Below are 21,956 nucleotides of genomic sequence, written 5' to 3' on the forward strand. Positions count from 1 at the left end.
AGGGATAGTAGAAGCATACTTATGCAGAGCTTCGTGTCAAATCACAGTGTATTTACAAGTTCATGCTGTTTGCTGCTAGGTTTGATTGCTGTGGGGGTGGGACAAATGAACAAGCCATATTCGCTTTCTGAATTTGTTTATTGCTTTTTGGTGTTGTCTTGGAAGCCAATTATAGTTGCTGTTATGTTCAAGAGAGCTGCTGTTTGAGGAGAAGCAGCTGGCTGCCCAGGGTTGCCATAGTGCCCAGATGCAGTGCCTCACAACTTTCTCTTTGCTAAAAATCTGAGGAGGGGAATGACAGCTGTTGATGGGAAGCTTCTGTGTCTGTACATGACTTGAATAGTTGGGAGTGACATTCCTGAACTTTGTCACACAAACAAGTAGGACTGAGGGGTGAGAATTGTCAGCTTTTTGGGAATGTATCCACAGACTGTTTTCTTGTTTGTCTCCTTTTGGTGTGGAATGAAAATGAAACATTTTAAAGCATCTTTCTATGAGACAAAGTTAGCAGAGAAGATACTGTTGCCTTTAGCATTTTTTCTCGGTCAGGGAGACAAAAAATTCATGATCGTTGTTCAAAATGGCAGAGCAGATGAATTTTTGCAAGCAAGCAGGGAAAAAGGGAAAGGCTCTTTTTGAAAGTTCCTTGGTGAACCGGAGTACCAATGAATATGGTGACACTGCCAGTTCTTGATGAACTTGTTTAAAGTCTCTTTGGATTCCAAAGTAGCATGCAGCATATTATAAATGATAGCAGTAACACCACCTCTGTTTCTACATCAGTGTAAGTACATCCAGCTACACAGGAAAGATGGGTGAGATGAAAAGAATTACTTAGCAATGAAATTGTATTTCAAAGAAAATACTGGTTGCTTTATTTTCTATTACCTGAAGATGAAATACTATATTCTCTAATATAATGTGGAATTTTTTTTAAGCCAGATTTCTGAAGAAAAGGAGATCAGTGAGATGACACTGTTTGCTTCCTTTTCTTAAACATTTTTGAAAAGCGGTCAGATAGAGGAATAAAGGTACAAGATCAGACATGAGACTGCACAAAACTCTGCAGTTACCCTCGTCCAGAGGGAACCTTTGCCAGGCAGGTTTTACCTTTTTGTCATGAGGCATGTGGTGGGATTGAGTTTCCATGACGCTACTACTCTGTGTTTCTCCCTACCACAACTCAAAAGTCTTGTTTGCCTTTGCAAAGGGAATTGATAATTTCAATAAACTGAACTGAGAAAACCCAGCTTCACCTTTCCTTCTTTCAGTTGTATCTTCATCTGGCGTCTGAGCTCAGAGATGACCATCAACATGCGGCAGCGACTATCTGACATGAAGCAGAGAGGAAAGCAGGCAGAAAAGTCTCCTCCACATAAGACAGCTGGACTTATGAGGTGAGCAGAAGACTGAAAGGAGCTTGCTGGCTTTGTAGGGCTTAAAGTGAAAAGTATGGCAGTCGGGTTCAACTGAAAAGTTTCTTCTGTTTCCACTAATAGTATTTGAAAAGTTCTGACTGTTCTCTTGTGGTATTTGTGCCTTTCCTTTGGATATAGAAACCTGACTGTGGTCTTCCAGACGGACTTACCTAGTGTTGCTTCACTGCTTGCAGTATGCATATAATGTCACTGGCGTCTTAATTTAGTTTACTGATGTGGTCAGAAACTTTTAATAAGCAGTTTATCTAGCAATACTGAGATTAGTACAGGGCATCCCACCAAGGAAGAATTGCTGCTTCATGGATAAAGTTCTGTGGGCCTGGGCTGAAATGCAATTTAGAGACCATTTTCTGCAGTGCCAGTACTGAAATATGCCTGTGAGCTGTATGAGATAGCCATGTTGATTATAATTCTGAAAGAGTTCTTACAGTTGTGCTGTTTCTTTAACTATTTTCAAGAGGCTTTGGAGAAGGTTACCTTTAATTATAAATAATAAACATAAAAATAATTTCCATGAGAAGTTCTTGCCAGCTGAATCATACTATTACTTTTGCTCAGTAAACAACTTATCTAAAAGCAAACTACCACAGCCTACAAACTGAATAGATCTAAGTTTATCTGGTGACCTTTCTTTAAAAAGTCGTGCTTAAAAACAGACCCTGTTTTTATACAGAACATAAGTGGCAGAGAACTATGAATTACTAGTGTAATGTGTTTAGTTTCTCCGTAGTTGAGACTCATTTGACCAAAAACAATGCAGGAAGAAGTGCTGAACAAGCTGATGTGGGATCAAAGTGGGAGGAAAAAAAAGGATAAACAGAGCTTTTTGATGCTATGTCCCACAGTTTTCTTCTCCAAATATCTACAATTTGAGTTTGAGATATAAAGGTGCCGAAGCACTGGAGGACTTACCATACTGGTTGTTAGAGTATCACAAGGAACTTCCCACTCCCTTAAGGAGCAAGTAGCATTTGAACAAGTCTGTCTGCATAGTTTCATTTGGGAAGGTCTTGATCTGCTCATTCTTGAAACAGCTCTTGCCTAGGAAGTGTTTTCAGTAATGATATGAGAGAACTCGTGAAGCCTTTTTTCTAGCCAAAATTCTGGAACTGTCAAGCTATGTGCTTTTTATAGCAGACTCCATTATTCCAGCAGCTGCAGCCTTACCCTACTGAGGCTCAGCCTGTGACAGATAATCCCAGTCCTCTTTTGCATTAGGTGATACTTGCTTCCGTCACACATGCTTGCTAAAGGGCGGTGTTAGTGCCACGCCAACTTCAGCACTTTATTAAACTTGTTTGGTAACCTCTTTGCAAGCTTGGAATCTTCTTGTTTGGTCAGCTCTGAAAGCTTGTTTTCAGTTTTGATCGACTGCTGTGGTCTAGGGAGATCAACAAAAACGTAACTCCAGAGCATTTTGGTTTGGGACTGAATATGGAGGAAGAGCCTATTGGACCAGCATTACTGAGGTGGGAGAAGAGAAACAAATGAATCTGGTTTTGTAGATGCTTTGTATCTGCTCCGGTTAATGTATTAATTGTGTTTCGAGTCTATATGTGTTGGTTGCAGTGGTGTTACACTTACTGATATAAAACCTGTTGTCTCAAAAAGACTCACAGAAGCATAAGAAGGCTCTGTACCCGATAGTATGTTGTTTGTTTGACTAGGTTTTGTCTAGAATGGTATTGCTAGAATTTGATGGGGGTAGTAATGCATTCTACTAGTTCCATAATTTGAGAGTATGGTACGATGAATAACCAAAATAATACTGGGGAAGAAGAATGGAGCTGAGGAGGCAGTGGGGAGCTGGAGCAAAAGCACTCTGTCCAGCTGCAGCTGACAGGGCAGGGATTAATCCAGGTGAATAACCTCTGGAATGTAAACGTAGAACATGCCTTTCTGGGTCAAACCGCTGGTTCATAAAGTTCAGTATTCTGTGTCTATTTAGTGAAACACTTGAGAGCCTTGTTATATGGACCTTTGCAGTGTGCTCACCTTACTCTCAGTTGTTGCATCTGGGGTGTGAGGAGGTGTATCTGCGTGTTCCCTTTAGTATTTGGTCATTGTTCACTGAATCTGTATAAATCCCTTTGGAACTTCCTAATATTCTCTGCCTCTGCACCCCCACATTGTGATAAGATACAGGAGTTCACTTCTCTCTATGGAAAGAAACATTTTTTTCTGTTTTAAACTACAATTCTGCTAGTTTTAATGAAAGTTCCCTGGCTTTGTGAGCTTTAAACTATAGTTCTGCATCCAGCTATCTGTCATCTCCAAGGTTTTGTAATCCTCTCTCATAACCTCTCCCCATCCAACCTTTCCAAAGCAAGTCCTAGCTTTTTTTGATGCCTCCAAAAACTTCTACTAAAGCTGTTGCTCTGAATGGTTTCTCTGTCTCCTTTGATGGGACGTTGGTTTATTTTGGAACTAATCTGACCTGTATGACCCACAGTGTTCCACATACCTTCCAGTTCTGTCTGTGGTTGAAGAATTGCTGGCGTATGCTTTTCTCTTATCTACTGAACACAAGCAGCTTTCATTGTTCAGGATGAAGAACTTGTACTCAGCTGATGTTGCTGATATATTTTGGTTTTGAGACATCTGTATTTTCAGCAAAGGAGTCATGTAGAATCCTTTTAATACAGTTTTGATTTTGATCCAAGTATGCATTTATTGTTTAGAAAAACTTGTCTTAAATTTTTGGAAGGGAAGTTTTAAATTGATTTTATTGCGGAATGTTTAGAGGGATTATAGCCTTGTTTATACATTTTGATTTTAAAAGTCACTTTTTCTGTGGCTGGTTGAAGCACAAGTATAAATAGCAGGAGATAGAAATGGTATCCAAATTAAATTGTCTAAAATTAACATATGCTTTCCAAAGAAGTACAATGTGCCTTTGGATCTACTTGGAAAGAGCTGCTCCTTATCAAATTTTCAGTGGGGTTTTAGTCCAGTCCAGGAAAGCTGTGTAGTTTCCATGTCTCAGAATAGTTTAGGCTTTTGATGCCAGATCAAAAGTGGTGCCTGAGTTGAGCTGCCTTGGTTTTAACACCAGGGAAGCTCTGAATGCAGCAGCCCTGTGATCTTTCTGTCAGGAAAAGTTGGGTTACTTTCATTTTAAAATTCTTAGGCATTTGACAGAGGGTAGAATCTGCTGGTGTGCTGTACCACATAAGATGTTAAAGTTTGATAAATAAGCGTCTAAAGCTGACAGTTTAAGTAGGACGAGATCAGAGTGGCAATACTGATAATACATCTATTTAAATGGATAGTTGACATTCTTGTGTTTTGTTCATATGTTATTTTAAAAAAAGAAAGAAGGGTTAAATTCAGGACATGTAAAATAATACAGAGTACCCTAGCATTAGATGTTTTAAAACTAGAGCTCCATGTGGCGCTTATAAGTCTGTATTATATAAGTGTCTTAATGACTTTCTAACTGAAGGTCCAGCCCTGCCATTGACTCTTTGCTGTCAGACTCTGCAGAAACCACAGAGTGCAAGACCCAGGCATAGTGCTAGAAGGGAGTAGCTCCTCAGCAAAGGAGTGAAACATCCAACCAGTTAGATGTTAAGAGGTCTAATAATTCAGCCCTTCTTTCTTCATTACCTGGTGTAGGGAACCTGCTTTGGCAAGGGGGTTGGACTCAATGATCTCTGGAGGTCCCTTCCAACCCCTACAATTCTGTAATTCTGTGATTCTGTGATAAACTGCTCATAGAAGCCTGATAAGCACAAGCAGAAAGATGCTGTCAGAGTCACTGATACAAAATTAATATTGCCTGCCATATATAAATATAATATGCCTTGCAAGATAAATCACCTCATAGCTTGCATTTCATTGGGATTCCTCTGCTCAGACAAAACAACATGAACACTTAAGAAGACCATGGAAAAGATGAAGAGACTGACAAACTCAAATGTCAAAAATAGATAGTACAGCCAACGTGAAACTATTTTACTCGAGGACTCAACAGACTATGCTGTCAGTTCATTCTTCTTTTGCCAGCACACCTTAAAGCTCATCTGAAATGACTGGGTAATTATTGTTCAGCCACTCCTAATAAAATGCAAACTAAAGTCATGCCACTATGTGGGAAGAGAAAAAAATTATAATACCTTAACTTGTGTTAAATTATGTTACAATATTGTCTGCTATCTGTCAGCTGCAGGAGAACTTGGTTCCTGGCCAGGCTACTCTGTATCTGGTAGATGAACTATATTTATCTCATGAATAATGCTTGGTACTCAACACTCAGCAGCAATATCCTATAAACGTCACTAATGATGAGTTTGGCACTGCAGCTTAAGGCCATAGAGTGGATGCTACTCAAATTTATTTTGGGGATTTTCATTTGTTTAATTATTGTCCAAAGTGGATTAATTGGTTCTTTTGAATGAAGAGGTGAGGGGAGGGACAGGAAAAAGGGAGGAAAAAAAAAAAAAGAGAGAGAGATTATAGATTGATGCAGGTAAGTGTCCTTACTTGTTGGGAAATTCTGTGCTTGTGTCTCTGAGGTCTGTGTGAAAATGCTTGTTTAATCTACTTTGATTAAAGATCTTCCCAAAGTATGTTTTACATTATATCTTGTGCCTTAAGTTTAAAAAATGCATCATGGCACTCTTACAGTGTGTGGGCTGTTCATGCAGGTTCTGCATGGCACAGTCCTTGATGTGAACTGACTCCTATGTGATAATTTGCCATATATCTAGTTGCTGTCAAACAGGAAATATGTCTATGACATTTTTGATGTGTAAAATAATTCCGGAGAGAAATGCTTAAGGGTAGGAAAAACACTTGACTTTCAAATATGTTGTACTGTCCTGGCTCTGAAAAGGAAGGCCAGGTTTCATTCCACTTGAACTGCTCTGGCTCGTTTACTTCTGCTCTAATTTCTGTGATCCTTCCACGCTTAAGAGAGAATTTCTGTAAAAGGTTCTACACACCATTTTGCAGGGTTTAACTCACCTTATTTCTCAAGGAATGAGTTTTGCTAGAACTAGGGGTGTTTGTTAGAGTTGAGACACCTTCTGAGTGTTATCTGTGGTGGGGATAAGATGGAAAACTGTAGGATTTTAAATGGTGAGCAGTTCTTGAGACAGACTGTAATACTGCTTCAAATTCCTGCCTCCCAGGCATGAATCCATCTCTGCCCTATCCTCTGTGCCAGCACTTTCATCGGACAGCGACAAGGATGGTGAAGATGAAGGGAATGACGAAGATGAATTAAGTGGGCTGCAGTCTTTCCATGTTCAGTCCAACTGCAACACTGAGAGAGACTCAGGTAATAATGGAAGAGGGGCATGGGCAGAGATTGAAGAAAAAATGTCGTGTGTGAAGTGGGGAAGAGACAAGACCCTGAGTTAGGGACAGTAAGGTACGGGCAGAAAGAGAAAGTCCAAAACACGAATGAGTGGTACATACACTAGGTAATGTTGTCAATTCCAGCGTGTAAAGAGGGGTGTATTTCAGAGCTTAGTTGTTAAATTGCCAAGTTTCCTGCTAGTTCCAGCTGCACAGGCAGTTTTTGAATTAGTGCCCTGGGGTTTGGTTCTACTGTCCACAAAATCCAGTGTACTGGAATTTTTTTTTTTCTCCCCAAGCCTTTGATGGACCACTACACAGTGACAAATGTTCTGCTGAGTCGGAGTAAACCATATGTCAAATTGTCTGTTAGAAATTTGATATAACAATTAGGTAGTGCACAAGAAAACGTTTTCACAGTGGTGCAAGGTTTTAGGTGGTATAGGAATGCTGCAGTGGAGAAAAGATGAGGTAAGAGGTCTTTTAAAAAGGCAAACTGCTGGCCAAGGATGTCAACCTGATATATATCTTTTTCCCATTCCAGATCCAGATCTTACCCTCTCAAGAAGCCTTTCCCATTGGGAAATGAGGAGGGTGAGTTGCTAAACCTCCAAATTGTAGTTCTGATGACAGGGGAAGTGAAAAAGAAATTCATATATAGATTAAAAATTCTTCATTTACACTACTGGAAAAGGTACAGCTGCAGTGGGGAACCATTGAGAAGTTCCTCGGTGAAGAACGATTTGGGGATGGTGAAATCATGCCTAGTTAAGAGACTATTTCACTTCAAATCTGTACATCTGTATCTTTCCATCAGATGTTATGCTTTGGTACCCTTCATTTCTGGCCTGAATGTCATGTAGAATTGAAGCTCATCATATCCTTAGATGTGAGTGAGGTACTTAAATGCTGAGTTATGCAAAAAACTGCAACAAAACTGTAATCTTTACCTTAATACCTTTAAGATTAAGGGAGGAAATTTAAACTGTTGGAGAGCTTTGGGGCTTTTATGAAAACTGATATAATTGTGTTTTGCTATGGGCTGCGTGTCTTCTGTTCTGTTTTTCTGTCAGCAGAGCTGAATCCTTAAGATTCTTTCTTTCAATTTCCTTCAGGCCAAAGAGATAGCAGCAATCCAGCGTTCAGAGGCACCAATGAGCAAAGTGCCTCGACAACGTGGGCGCTGGTCCCAGCCAACCAACAATATAGAAATGACTGTGAAATCCATGCTTGACTTGCGTCAGTTGGAGTCTTTCTCTGTTTCCCGTTCTCCAAGTCGAGATTCATTGTCTCAAAACAGTAATGGGGATGATAGAGAAGAACAGGCAGATGTCCCCGTGCACATCAACACAGTAAGTGTGCTTCTTGCTGGAGGTGGATCTACCCCAAATACATCTGTCCTGCCTCATGTTCTGTATTGATTATTGTATGATGCCAATCTTTATATCTTGAAATGGAACTAAAAATGTCTTCTGAGAAAGCTGCTCAGCTCTGTAGTTGTTAGTACTCAGAGCAGAGCACATATGGGATCAAGGTTTCCTTCCAAAGACACAGGGAATACCTTGTATTTTCTCTAAGTTCCTTGATTAGTTGTGGTTCAAACAAGCTGAGCATGGAATTACATGCACGTGTGCCCAATTTCCTGCTAGGAAAACTAACTCCAGTAGCAATTGAAATGTGGCTCAAATGAGACCCTTAGCTGTGGGTTGTGCTAGAGTATTGTCATCCTTGAAACATAGCCATGATCTCTGTCTCTTGGCCACAGCAAGCAACGTGTTCATACTTCAATATTTCATAACACATAACATCTTCAATACTTCAGAAGATTAATACTTGTTTTCCAGTAACAACCTGTCCTGGTGCCTACCGTCATTAGCTTTTCCTTCTTATGTAACTTCGTGACTTGAGGAGAGTTTTGGACTCACTGTGTGCAATTCTGCCAGTGATTTTTAGCTTTGACCCCAGACTCTCCTGAACTATGCCTGATCAGTCTGGAAAAGGTAGTAGAAGCACCTGCTTCCAGGTAGCTTATGCTTCGCTTGTGAAGACAGAGGGGTGTGAGGAGTCTAGCATTCACTGTAGAATTTTAGGGGATTACAAATCAAAATTAGAATAGGAAACTACAGCAATCAAACTTCCTAGATGGGCCTACTACAGAGGAGAGACATGGGAGTGTTACCTTCTAATCTCAGATTTTTAAATTATATTCTATGCTGTAATGTGTACATTCTAGCTCTGCACAATAGCTACTGACGAAGTAAAAACACCGGTAGTATCTAATATTCTGTATTTTTTTACTAGGTTGGAGGCTCAATAGCTCCCCAAGACAACCGATCTTGTGTACGACCTCAAGTGATTCGGCTCCTGTCTTGTGAAGAGGGGATTTTCTCTCAGGAACTGGAACCATCTGAGAGTGAGGAGTGTGTAATCTACCCTGAGCAAGATGAAATCCATCCCACAGACCCTAGCAGGTTAAAAACAAAAATAAGCCTTCTGCTGTGTATGGCTTACACCTTTCTTGTTTTAGGTTGCTTGCAGCTTGTATGGTAACTTGGATGAGTTGACTTTCTGTCTAATTGATGCCAGGTGCATTTAGTTGAGGGTTTCATGACATCCTGATGATAAAGGAGGCTGAAACAAAGAGGGCACCATTAAAATAATCTGCCATCTGAGGGTGTGCATTAGCAACCTCTTCCAGTATTTTGCTTTCTCCCTTATCTGGGTTGAAATAAGCAAGAGAAAATTTGAAAGCTGGAAAACCATCCAACAGTGATGTATACACGATAGTGAAACATCTGCCCAGGAGAAATGATACTATAATTTGTGATAATTTCAGACCTAATTGGGCTAGAATTTAACACATGTAGTATGTGATGACACTGTGTGGGAAATGTAATAGGCTACATGAGTTAGAATTTGCAGGGATGCTGAAGACAGTGGAGAACTTTTATCCTTTTTCTGCTGTTTCTTCTGTTTGAATTTTACCTTACTGAATTTTCTGTATTATTATGTGTGCCATTTTTCCTTCCCAAATATTATTCTTCCCTTCTTAATCTGATACTAATAACTGTTTAATTTCCTATGTCTCTTCCTCCTCTGTTACAAAGAATGAGCTGATAGCTTTAGACAGACTTTTACACAAGAGAGTACATGCCAAGATTTTGCAGTTGAAGCTGCTAGTTTTTTCTCAGTTTCTCTTGATTTACTTCTTAAACTCTAGTATGATAACAGTATGGACAAACCCATATGCTGTTCGAGCTGTAAGAAATGGAGGCATTCTGTTGATGTTGGATTTCTGCTGGACATATCTCGAAGTATGCAACATTCTGCACACTCTACTTGCCATTCAGTTCCATTGAGTGACTTCTGCAATCTACCTTGTATTGCCCTCAGGCATCAGGCAAAAAGAACAGCATTTGTGTCACTCAACAGAGTATGACTCATAAAGTCACAAAAGAAATGAGGAACTCTGTCATACAGTACTGTATTTTTATATGATATTCTTCAGTAAATTGGTATTGCTCAAATCTTTTCTGTTCTGTAACCTAAAGTGACTCAAAGAAATGGGTTGTAAACATGAAAAAAATCATGTATTAGGGCTAAAATCTCTGAAAAACTGGAGTTTGTATCACATGCCCGATCTTAGTCTTGTTTTCATCAAGTAGGCCACTGCTAGATTTTCAACTGTACTGGAAATCAAGCCAGGGCAGTGCAGTCCTGATACCTTGTAATCATGGGAAACTGAAAACGCCCAGAAAGTCAGACAATCCCCTTGAGACTTCACTGTCCAAGCTTAATGAAATGCAAAAAATGTATAATCATGAAAGAAGTAAACTTCTTTTTCTTTTTAAAGCCTTAATTTTGTAATCAAGGTTGTTATTAACACAGGTAAGGCCTTAAAGTTAGACTGCACTCTTCTTTACATCTAAAACAAGTCTCTTCTAGTGCTGTATCTTTCCTGTCTCTCTTGTAGCGAGTACCAGGTAAAAGCACTGCCCCATGGGAAGCTAAATAGAAGTTACCAGAGCAATGGATGTCCAGACAAACACAGTCCAGACAGTGCCTGCTCTGTAGATTACAGCAGCAGTCGTCTTTCCAGCCCAGACCATCCAAATGAAGGTAAGATGTAAAGGTATTATAATTTGTACCTGATGTGAAACACTGCAGGAACTTGGTTGAACTGCCTTGTGCTATGTTTATCTAACTGTGATCCTGATTTCTAAGTACTCGATCCTCTTCATGAACTGAAGCTGAGGTCACATTCCTGTTACTTGTGCTAGTAGTGCTGTAAAGATTCAGGCTCATCTGAGCAGGCACTTCAGTGAAGCCACTGTAGAAGCACTTGGTTGAAGTGCTCTTGCCTTGTGAATCTTTGACTTTTTCTCTCACTAGCTAGGGGAGGCAGGCCTGGTATTGATTATCCCATAGGCTGTGCTGCTTGGGTGTTAGAACAGAGAATTTGCACTTAATGCTGATTGACTTGGCAACTGTAACACTTTGGATTTAAGTTGCTTAATTTAGCATATTTGCTGAATATCTTTTTTAGTCTGACATTACTGTGATTATGCTGTTGCAGCTTATATTTTTCTTCTTGGTTTGTGCCTTTTCCCAGATTCTGAAAGCACTGAGCCCCTGAGCGTGGACGGCATCTCAGATCTGGAGGGAGAGGAAGGAGAGGAGGATGTGGGTACCAACATGCCAGTGGGAGAAATTCCTCAGACACCTGATCAGGAGAAGTTCCTCAAGCAGCATTTTGGGACCCTGGGCAGCACTGATGGAAAAGGTACAGCTCTCTGCTTAGTCCGAGCACTTCCTCTGTGAGGACATTCTGCTGTGTAGAAATGGCAAAGGAGAGGGAAACAGGGATTTAGTGAAGAGATGCCTGAACATAAGAGGCATCTGGCAAGTCTGTTGTTGTGTGTGTTTAAGTCTCTGTGGGTCACATTGAAGTCTGTGTTAATTTGGGTTAAGTACTGTCCCTGGAATCCTGAAGAGCGGTTCTCTTGTTCTAGCACTAGTTTTTCATAGTTTACATGACTGTATTAATTGTATGTGTGTCCCCATAGGTGGCGTGTAGTGGCCTCTAGTGGTATGTTAAGACATAACAAATGTCACAAAAGAAAAGGCTGAAATACTGGGTGGAGGGAGAGAATAAGAGGAGACATCAGAGTGGCAAAGGAGCTGGTTAATCTCTGTTGACCAACTCCAGAACAAAGCGTATCTTTCTAGAATTGAGAATGGTTGCATGTAGCATTATCTGTGTGAGCTATCTGTTTTACTAGTACTATTTTTTTTCCAGTTGATTGGTTTGTTTCCTGCTTGATGCCAGTACCTCACAGTCCTACAGGCACGATAGAACACAAAGGGAAGAGGAAAAAGGAGGAGGCATACCCCTTAGGGAGATTAGCAGTTTCAGGCAGAGTAATCTAAGTACAACAGAAAAGGCAAAGGCAATGAAATTATTTAAATCTGTTGTTTTAGCTCAAAAAATTCTCTAGAATATGGGGGGAGAGGGGAATGCATTCAACAGTCTCTGTGAGGAGAAAATGCATTTATCAGAATGTTTATTTATTCTATAACTAAATTGCTCCTTTTTTCCTTTTTTTTTTTTCTTCCTCCTCTCATTTAACCAAAATGCCTAGGTGGTTCATGTAGGAGTCTGGAAAGAACTGAAAACCTCAGCATCTCATCTCGCTTTCTTTCCCAATCTCCAGCTCTCAGGTATGATTCTGCTTGTTTTGAGTGTTTGTCTGTCTGTTTTTACTGGTGTGGTGAGGTCTTGTACTAGGCCCTGGGCCAAATTAGAAAGCAGACTTCTGCACCCAGCAGGTTGGTTGTATTTTGGACACGCTGTCCTTTGTCACTATAGCTGTTTGGTTTCTTCCCAAAACATTACTGTTATTTTGTTCTTTTTCCTCTTTTGAAAATCTGATTAAGTGTTTTATGATTAATAGCTTGATTGATTAAGCTGCAGGAATCACTATCATCTGATTTACTCTTGACCGTTTATGCTCTGTTTATTCTTTTGCATTTCATTCAGCTTGGACAATGAAAGTAGGCTTGTCAACTTTTCCTTTGTTTTTACAGTCCTTTCTTGACTCAGCCTCATTTCTCAGTCCCATGCCTTCATAGAGTACTCCAGTCTCATGCAAAGCCCTGTGGAAATATTATACTTCCAAAAAGTTTTCAACTCTAAAGCATCTCAGAAAGCCTCTTTGAGCTTTTTTTCCTTTGGTTAAAAAAAAAAAAAAGAAAAAAAAGAAAAGAGAGGAACAAAAAATAGTAGTGGTATAAATACTTCTGTTGATTCAAGTAAATAAACATTTAAAACAAAAACCTCCTTTTTATTCCTCCAAAATAACAACGTGGAATCTTGGCTTAAATTAATTTAATTGTATAGAATGGAACTAGGTTTAAGTACATTTGTGTTTTACCAATTACGTCTAGATTCACCACGTTATGGAATTTTTTTTATTATTGCTTTATTCGGATGCAGCTGTTGCTGCTGTCAGGAGTGCTTCTTAGTCTATCTTGCATTGGAACCTCGTGTTTAAGAAGACAGTCAGTGGTTAGTTATTGTGTAAGCTTCTGGAAACTTGCAGTGGTGAATGAAGGAAGTTACTGGCACTTTAGAGGTGTAGTAAGTGAAGTAGTTCTAAGTTATGAAGACTTCCATACTTTTAATCTGTCTGTCAAACATGCCAAACTAAAAGTTGCCTCCTTTCTGAGTTAAGCCCTCTGTACTTGTTTGAAATGGTGAGGAAACAAGACTTTTCTCTTGAAGATACGGACAAACTTTCATAGTAATAATAGCTTGATAATTGTACAAAAGTATAATTACTGTGTCTTGGAGTATCTTGGAATGTAAAAGAATTTATTGTTAGCAGGGTGAGCTGAGAGAAGAGACATGACCTGACTTTACCCATTCTTCCCTCTGCCTGGAACTTTTCCTTCTATCTTGCCTTCACCTTTTATGAAGCCCCTCCCTGAACAATTGACTCAGTGCTACTTGTGATTGAGTAGCCTGATGTAGAATGCTTTAAGATCAGTACACCCAGGGATAAATAGAGCTGTTAAGAGCTTAGGGCAATTCTGCCTTTTAAAAAGTCTAGGTAGGGAAAGGAAAGGCTTTTAGACTGGTTTAGTGCATGTGTTTGATTGTCCAGGGCTACGTACGTACTTGTTTTAGTTAGGATTTCTTCATTGCTTTCTCTAGGCGCTTGTCACTTTCCTCATCGAATCTGATACTGGATTCAAAGTCCATTGAGTCTCCAGCTCCAACCAGTCGGTTTACTCAAGACCTGTTGAAAAATGACAGCAGCCATCCTGCTGATTCTTTGGAAAACAACCACCTCTTGGATAATGTAAATTTGCATCGGGCTGTTTATGCCCAGAAAAAACGCAAGTCAGCCTTGGAGACCAGCAGAGTTGGTATGGCTCCTGGACGAGTTATTGCATCCTTTCCAGAAGGCCCTGTGAATGCAGTGATGAGAAAGGCACAGTCAGTTCACGACCTTGTTCATGAGGGTAAGGACTCCAACTGGAATGATGGTATAAATTCAGAAATGAAATGGGGAGGTTTAAGTGGAGATTAAATTTTTGTCTTTTGTCTTCTGAGCTACAGACTTTGCATGTCTTTTAATTCTTAGCCCATCAAGGGAAAATATTTTTGCTTTGTAGCACAGATGCTGGTCTCCTAATTAGTAGTTTCTGATATTTGTCTGGCAGCTTTAAGAGGAGAAATGCCAAGGGTGAAACTGGCTATTTGCAAAGAAATCTCCTTCTGCCATGAGTGGTTGCTCCAGACAAAAAGTGAAGCTCCCTAGGGTGAGGAGGGGAGGAAAAAGGGATAAAGAGTGCAGTAAGAAGGGGGCTTACTGTATATATGCACTCTGTGTGAAAGAAGTGAAAGAACCCCAGTTTTGAAACAGTCAACTCAATGGAGCCATCGGTAAGCACTAAGTTTGTTTTTAAAAAACAAAACTTATCATCACAACTCCATGCATATGTGAGTGGATTAGAGAACTGACAGTTTTTGCCTGCTTCCTCTGCCTTCTCAGTTAACAGTCATGGTGATCTGAGGTGTTCTGGCTATATGCTTTAAGAACAGGTCTCCCCTGAGGTAAGCAACAGTGTGAGAGCAAGATGAGGGATGGGAAAAAAAGTGTTGAGACTTGATAATATTAACCTGAATAGGTTAATAGATTAATAGGTTAATAATAATAGGAACAGTGATTTTGTACACTTCCTCCGGGGGCTGAGCCGAGGCACGTAGACTGAAGCAGCCCTGTTGCTTTCCAGTTTGGGAATTCACTGCAGGCTCTTGTCTGTTTTTGGCATGTTTGTCTGTTTAATTTTCACAGATAAGGGTCCTGGAGTGATATCTTCTGCCAAGCAGCGTCCTCATACTCTTATGGTGGTTGAGAAGGATCCCAGACCTAATAATTGCAGGGCGTTATCATCCAGTCTGTTGAAGATGGATGGATCTGGTGCTCTGCTGGCCAAAGATGTCAGGGCTGCAAAACCAAAGTCCTACATGAACCCTACAACCAGCTTCCGGGCTAAGATGTCAAGGAGCATATCTGTAGGGGAAAATCTGTACCTTGGTTACTCCACCGATGTGTTGACTGATGGGAGGACTAGCCCTCCAGCGGCAGAGAAGACACAGTTCAGTCCCACAGCAGACGCTGAGAAGATGAAGTTAACAGTAAAAGAAAATTATCCAGTGAAGCCAGCACTTCAGCCAGTTGTAAACTGCTTGTCTCCCAAGTCCTTTCACAGCAAGTTGGCATCATCAAACCGAGCACACCTGATTCTCGACATTCCTAAGCCATTGCCTGATAGACCCACACTGGCCTCCTTCTCACCCACTACCAAAACCAAAACCCTGCTTGAGCCACAGTCTCCACAGTCACCTGCTGGGGCCTGTAAAAAGAAACCCTCATTCCCTGAGGTCCGAACCTCCAAGAAGGAGAATCAAGCTGCTGGGTCTCTGGTTCCTGGTAGAGAGAATTCAACAGGACTTGCTAAGGAGAGCCCAGTAGAGAGTCCAATTTCAAGGACAGGTTGCCAGTTTGAGCCAGGGGTCACAAATCTAAAACTGAGGGAGTTTTCAGAGGTCCGGCAACTGAAGTCTCCTGAAAGCACACTGCCCAGGTGTAAGGAGAGGACCACCGGCATCGCCTGTGTGCTAGACAACCAACCTGGACTTTGCCCACTAGACCCCATCAGGCCGAGGTCTCCTACATCTGTAACTGCCTTGGCACAGGTCTCAGGTGTGCATGGATACCCATCTCTTATCTTCCCCCTTCTGTCTCCTGTCTTTGTGAACCGCCTCACGATCCCATCACATTTCTTTACGTCCAGCTTCTGGCCTGTCTCGTCCTGTCTGCACCTGTCTCGTTCCATAAGTCATCCCCTCAATGGTGAGACTCTTCTTCAGCCTGACATCTTTTTCTGAGTCTTTAATTTCCATTTCCTCTGAGTCTTATGTCTGAATGGTTGGTAGACCTCAGCAGTTCCTTGTGCAGTTGCACCTAGGAACTCAAACATTTATTTGGTCAATCCTGAAAAGTGATATGCTAGGAATCCCTGGTAGTACATGTAGGTTACACCAATTTTGCTCTTTAAGTATATTTGACCAGTAAATGAAAGTGCAGGCCAATATGTGTTAGTCGGGCACATACTACACATAATAGTGACAATGAAGTTACACCACTCAGCACTTGTTGATAAGTGCAGGTGTGCAGAATCCAGAGTTGTTTACCTGCAGTTTTGTTATCTGAGAGAAAGCTTGGCAGAAGTGAGTTCCTTGCTGTAGCTATGTGTAAGAGCAAGGAAGTGAGTGCTGCCATCATGTCTGCAAGCTGCATGGATTAATTTTTAAATTACCTCTGATTTGAAGAAAAAGGTACTGGCTGGGGAACTATTTTACGTGCTGAAAGAGCTCTTGAATCTGTTACAAACTCTGATTTAAGGTACTTTAATCAAATGAAAACTAGCTGGTAGCTTCAAACTGAATCAAAAGTCCTACCTGCCAAGGCTGAATTGTCCAGTGATTTTTCTTTTGTGTTAAAACCTGAAATGCCTTCCTGAATTACTTGGCTGAGTTGTACAGTGTGAAGCTGGATGTCAGCCAACACACAGATACCTTGCACTTTAGGGGGACTATACAGTGCACAGTTTTATAAGCCCTTTTGCTATGTTCTTATTCACATTTGAGGAGTATTTCTAGAATACTTTAATCAATTACTTTTTGTGGTCCCAAGCTGCTCTACCATTCATTGCAATGTTTAAATGCAGTATTTCTGCACCTAAGCATTATAGAGAGAAAATCTGGTTTTGTTTAAAATTTTTCTTTTTGCATTTCTAGAGGGATCAAACAGCATAACATTGAAACACTGGTATGCAAAATAGGAAATGTTTTGTCTGATAGACTTACTGTTGTGCTATAGAGCAGTTGCTCTGTTGAACATTGAGTGTCTGAAATTTTCAAACTCTAACCCTTACTGAAATGAGGTTTCGTCCAACAGAAATGCAGCATAGAGCTGTAGAATCGTTTCTACAGTGGGAAAATAATAGTCCAATTGTTTGTACACTTCATACTGAGTTTTCTCTTCTAGACTTGGAAACCAAGTGATGGATGTATCACACGATTTTTGTTGAGTTGCTAGAAATCTGCTTGCAGAGTTAGCACAGATGGTTCAGAAAAAAAGGTTTTTTTTATTTGCTTTTTAAGTCAGCTCCCAGTGCAGTGCACAGCATGCCCTGTCAGGGTATTTCAGAAGCATCCTTTAGTCAGTACAGTGCATCCACAATTTTTTTTTCCTCATTGACAGCAGTCAGCCTTCACCTTCTTGGAAATCACTTTTTCCATATTTTTAGTGGTAAATGCTGGAAAAGCTGACTTTTGCTGTGAACAATCTGCTGTGATTTCTGTGGATCATAATGTGGAATTTAGACTAGTACTGCAGGGTGACAGTCAGAGATCTTTCTGCTTCTGACTTGCTCTGTGACTTCTGGATTCTGCTTAATTTTTCTATCCTTCAGTTTTCCTGCTTGCATAACATTTGCTCTTAAGGAGACTTAACTGTTTTTGTGAAAGCATTTTGACAACTACAGTTAAAATGCTGAAGATATACTGAATGCTGTTGCTGTGTTTAATATTCCCTGCTGGTTTCTGAAGAGCTCCGCAGGCAGAAAATGCCTGTTATTCCAGCATTTGTGTTTTATTTGTGACCTGTCTCCAGACTGGCATCTCACAGACCTAGACCAGCATAAAAGCATGATCAGAGGAGAAATCCAGGAACAATAATGAGAAGAAAGAACTGACTTGGGGGAGGCTGGGCAAAAAAAGGTGGGAGGGGGTAGGGCAAAAAAAAAAAACAAATAAAGGTAGCAGGGCAAAAATCTTGGATGGAACTGAAGCCCACTGTGCTCAAACTCTACGAGGCTGAGTGATTCAAGAAAAAGAATACAGATGGATTTGTTCATGTCTCTTTTTCAATATGTACATATGAGTGGATATTCTAGCAGTGTTTATACACCTTCTGCATCTATTCATGAAATTAGATGAGGTCCCCTTCCACCTGTTCAACAATAATCTTTGTGAAGTGCAGAAATAATAGCAGTAATGTGACTAAGTTCTGTTTTTTAGGTAACTGAAGGAAGTTGAATGCCCTTTGTCCAGGCCATTGTAAATTGAAGATAACTGCAGACTGTGTGTGTCTCAGCGTCCTCATTCATGATTTATGTCTTAACTCGTGGAAGTGTTTATTTTATTAAAGCCTTGCAGGCCTTCAGCTCTGATGCTTTGGGAGTATTGTCCAGTGAGGGCTGGAAGAAAGTGGTGTTTTTCAGTTCCTTGCTTTTATTTTCAGTTTTTGAATTATGGTATCACAGTACCCTGGACTGTTCAGAAGTGTGATTCCTTTATGATTGTGTTTGTTAGTCAGCAGTCCTCTAGAGCTTAGCCTCACTAGAGGACACTATAATAAGTCAACATACTCCTTTGTTCCTATAGCTCATTGTTGCATACTGTGCAGAACAGTATATAAAGGGGAGTATGCAGGTTTCAGACTAGGTGGCTGCCAAAGTAGAGGCTCCTCAGATCACACCCCTTCGCTATTGGAAGACTTGATTTGAAGTTGAATTTAACTATAAATGAAAGTGGCATATGCGATCTCTGACTATTGTTGACAGCAAACAGTGTTGTGTAATCTAATAGAGACCATTACTGACTTTGAAGAAACTAAGCAATGGAAAAACAAGAATGTTTGAAACAAGAAGCATTTGTCAGTAATATGAAGGAAAGTTCATGTAGAACTTTCCCATTTAGTGATTGATTCAAACCAGCCCAAAAATTGAATGAGAACTGTGCGCACGTGATCTTTTGAATATGTGTTAAGAAATCTTTTTTACCCAGCTGTGAAATCTCAGATAGTGAACTATTTATACCTTACTTTAAATTTTTATTTTTTCCTCTTGTTCAGAATTGAGCATCAGTGTGGAGCAGTGTGAGCATGTGGTATCTGAGCTCCAGGACAGCATGCGCAAAGCTATTCATCTTTACCGTGCGGTGAGTGACCTTTGACACAGGATCTATTCTAGCAGATTGGCTTTACAGCCTACGAGCACTAAATATGCATGCTTACACACTGTAAGTATTCTCTTGACTGTGAGTTCAGTGGCAGAAGCTGCCTGGCTGTCTGTTTTTCTGCACCTAAGCTTGAACTGGGCAGGCAGGGATTCTTGATTTCTAACTTCTGCATTTTCCAGTGGCTTGTTATGGCATTCTGAGCAAATCAATTAATTTTCCAAACTATTTTGTCTATCTGTAAGCTGAAGATAACAGCATACTCTTTTTCAAAGGAGTATTAGGAAATTAGTATTTATACTACGCTTCAGAGATACAGAATATTATAGGAACTTTAAATTTAATTATGCCCTTCTGTTTCCTCATCTTTGATGCCCAAAAAACGGATTAATAAATTATCATGGGAATTCAGCATGCAACCACTCTCCTCTTCCCCTTACTGCTAGACCATCGTTACATGCAGAGTTGTGTAACAGCTCTTGTTTTCTTTGCTTGGCACTGATCTGTCATGTAACACTGATTGAGGAGCTTCCATAGTGAACTTCTGCCATGAGTTCTTCTGCAGCTTCAGTCTCAGTGCTTGCATGAGCTCTGTGACCTCTTCGCGTTCCTGTGACCTGTTGCATTTGGCAGACAGAAAGAAGAAAACACTGGCCCTTTGCTGCAGCTGGGCAACAGCACCTTTTAGGCCTGGTATAATAGCATCAAAATCCAGAAAATATGCTTCCCACCTCTATTCTTTTTGAGTAATGCCTCTGTTTCTTGTGTGACTAGCTGTATCAGATACATACTCTGTTATATGATTAAATTGGTAGTCATGCCAATTTAGGCATGTTGAAGAAAAGTACACTGATTGGTTTGTATTTCTTTTTCATGGCTTCACTTTTCAAAAGAGCTGAAACTGTTTCTTTGTGCACTACCTGACACCCAATGTATTCTTTTTTCTTTTCTTTTGCTTCTCTGTTTTCAGGTGCTAAATGATACAGAGTCATCTACTGACAAAGATAAAATAGCAGGCCTCCTGACAGAAACATTTTCCTTAATGAAGAAAGAGTTGGACTCCCTGAAGGATGAGGAAGAATTGCCAAAGGTTAAGGAGGTACTGACGAAGCCACAAGATACTGCTAGGTCACTAAATGACAAATGTGGTGCCAATCTACCAAGTCCCAAGAGTTTAGGAGATGAGCAGACACTAGCTTTACTGGAACAGTACTCGGAGTTATTGTTACAAGCTGTGGAACGACGCATGGACAAAAAACTCTAAAAGTGGTGTCTTTCAGGTGTTTGTGAATATACAGAAATAATCCGAAGAGGAGGACCACAGAGAGTTCTTCAGACCAATGCCATCATCACACTGGTCTAGAGCTGGTGGGGTGACCTTTATAAACTGATTTCCTCAGGCCCCTACAGTTGACTTGCTCTAATTCTTAGGAATGTGCTGGGCACAGTTTTAACATTTTTTTCCCAATTGTCTTCAACTTCCTGTCTCTAGATCGTCTCTAGACAAAATTTTGAAAGGAGTTTGGAGAAATTGTCTTGAAATTTCTTCATAGCCAGGAGATCAGGATGTTTGGCGTCTAAAGAAACAGAGAAAATCTCATTTATCCAAGAAATTCTGAACTGCGGACTGAAAACAAAAGAGTCCAAGTGAAGCCAATCCCTTCTTCTCCAAAGCTGTAGGAGAATCAAGAAGCAGACTTTTTATGGGTTTATTTATTAATTTATTTTTTCTGACTGTTGCTCTAATGTCACGTTTGTGACTAGTATCTATCCTTTAACAAAAAAATTGTCAATCTCTTGCCATATCCCAGCGAGAAACAATCTCTGTATTATAAATCTCCAAGAGGGAGACAGGCTGGAGTGTCTGTGCAATTAATGAATCTGTTTCTGCTTAAATTTTGTCTTGCTGTTCTTTCTTTTCCTTCCATAGTTTACTACTTGGAGTAATCCTGCTGTTGTTTTGACTACTCTTGTCTGCTTTTCTCTTTGTTTCACAAGACAGTCCTCATACCTGTATTTTATCTGCATTCGCCTCCTGGGGAAAGACTCCACAACCCTTGGGCCAAGCTTTGGAGTTTGTCTAACAAAATCAGTGGTATTTTTTAATCTGGAATTTGATATTATGTTGATATTCTCTAGACTAGGTTTTTCTGCAGACATTTTAAAAAGGAAGCTATACATAAAGAGGAAAGTTCATTTCAGCCACCTTTCACAGTTAGGAATTGGTTATCAACTTTGATGTTATCATTACTGGGAAATTTGGGGATATGATTTATTTGTGGAGAAATCACACTGAAAGCCTGGTTTCCAACAGCATAACTCTGGAGTTGAGAGATCTTCAGTACAACTACTCATCCATATGATTTGTTGATTTCACTGTCTTGATAGAAGATTTTTTTTTCTTGTTCCAGGAAAACAGAATACTTACATCTCAAGAAAGCTGGGATTCTTGTCCATTTTGTAATTCTGTTCCAGCTACCCATAAAAAATGGTTTACCAGGAACGTACCAAAACATTTTTGAATGTGATTATTGCCATTCCCACCCCCAGCCTCTCTTAATTAATTTCTTAATTGACAAATGGAAAATCATCTCCTCTTGCATTTGTATGTACAATAC

At 40.2% G+C, this 21,956-nt stretch overlaps 1 protein-coding gene across 4 annotated transcripts in view; it reads left to right on the forward strand.

Annotated features, from left to right (window-relative positions):
• MAPKBP1 (mitogen-activated protein kinase binding protein 1) overlaps nucleotides 1-21,360 on the forward strand; it is a 90,203-nt gene extending 68,843 nt beyond the window's left edge. Inside the window, exons 20-31 of one of the 4 annotated variants that reach the window (XM_031593536.2) lie at nucleotides 1,272-1,397; nucleotides 6,575-6,723; nucleotides 7,288-7,337; nucleotides 7,859-8,095; nucleotides 9,045-9,214; nucleotides 10,717-10,862; nucleotides 11,356-11,526; nucleotides 12,386-12,464; nucleotides 13,960-14,270; nucleotides 15,107-16,168; nucleotides 19,235-19,320; nucleotides 20,309-21,360. In XM_031593536.2, coding sequence (XP_031449396.1) covers nucleotides 1,272-1,397; nucleotides 6,575-6,723; nucleotides 7,288-7,337; nucleotides 7,859-8,095; nucleotides 9,045-9,214; nucleotides 10,717-10,862; nucleotides 11,356-11,526; nucleotides 12,386-12,464; nucleotides 13,960-14,270; nucleotides 15,107-16,168; nucleotides 19,235-19,320; nucleotides 20,309-20,602 — 2,881 coding nt within the window. In that variant the 3' untranslated portion in view covers nucleotides 20,603-21,360. Of the gene's footprint in view, nucleotides 1-1,271; nucleotides 1,398-6,574; nucleotides 6,724-7,287; nucleotides 7,338-7,858; nucleotides 8,096-9,044; nucleotides 9,215-10,716; nucleotides 10,863-11,355; nucleotides 11,527-12,385; nucleotides 12,465-13,959; nucleotides 14,271-15,106; nucleotides 16,169-19,234; nucleotides 19,322-20,308 lie in introns of those variants that run through there. The other 3 variants (XM_031593537.2, XM_031593539.2, XM_031593540.2) reach the window with 3 other exon arrangements.
• The last annotated feature ends 596 nt before the right edge of the window (nucleotides 21,361-21,956 follow it).

The sequence above is a fragment of the Phasianus colchicus genome, chromosome 5 (assembly GCF_987193195.1).
Source record: "Phasianus colchicus chromosome 5, bPhaCol1.hap1.1, whole genome shotgun sequence".
NCBI classification, from domain to species: Eukaryota; Metazoa; Chordata; class Aves; order Galliformes; family Phasianidae; genus Phasianus; species Phasianus colchicus.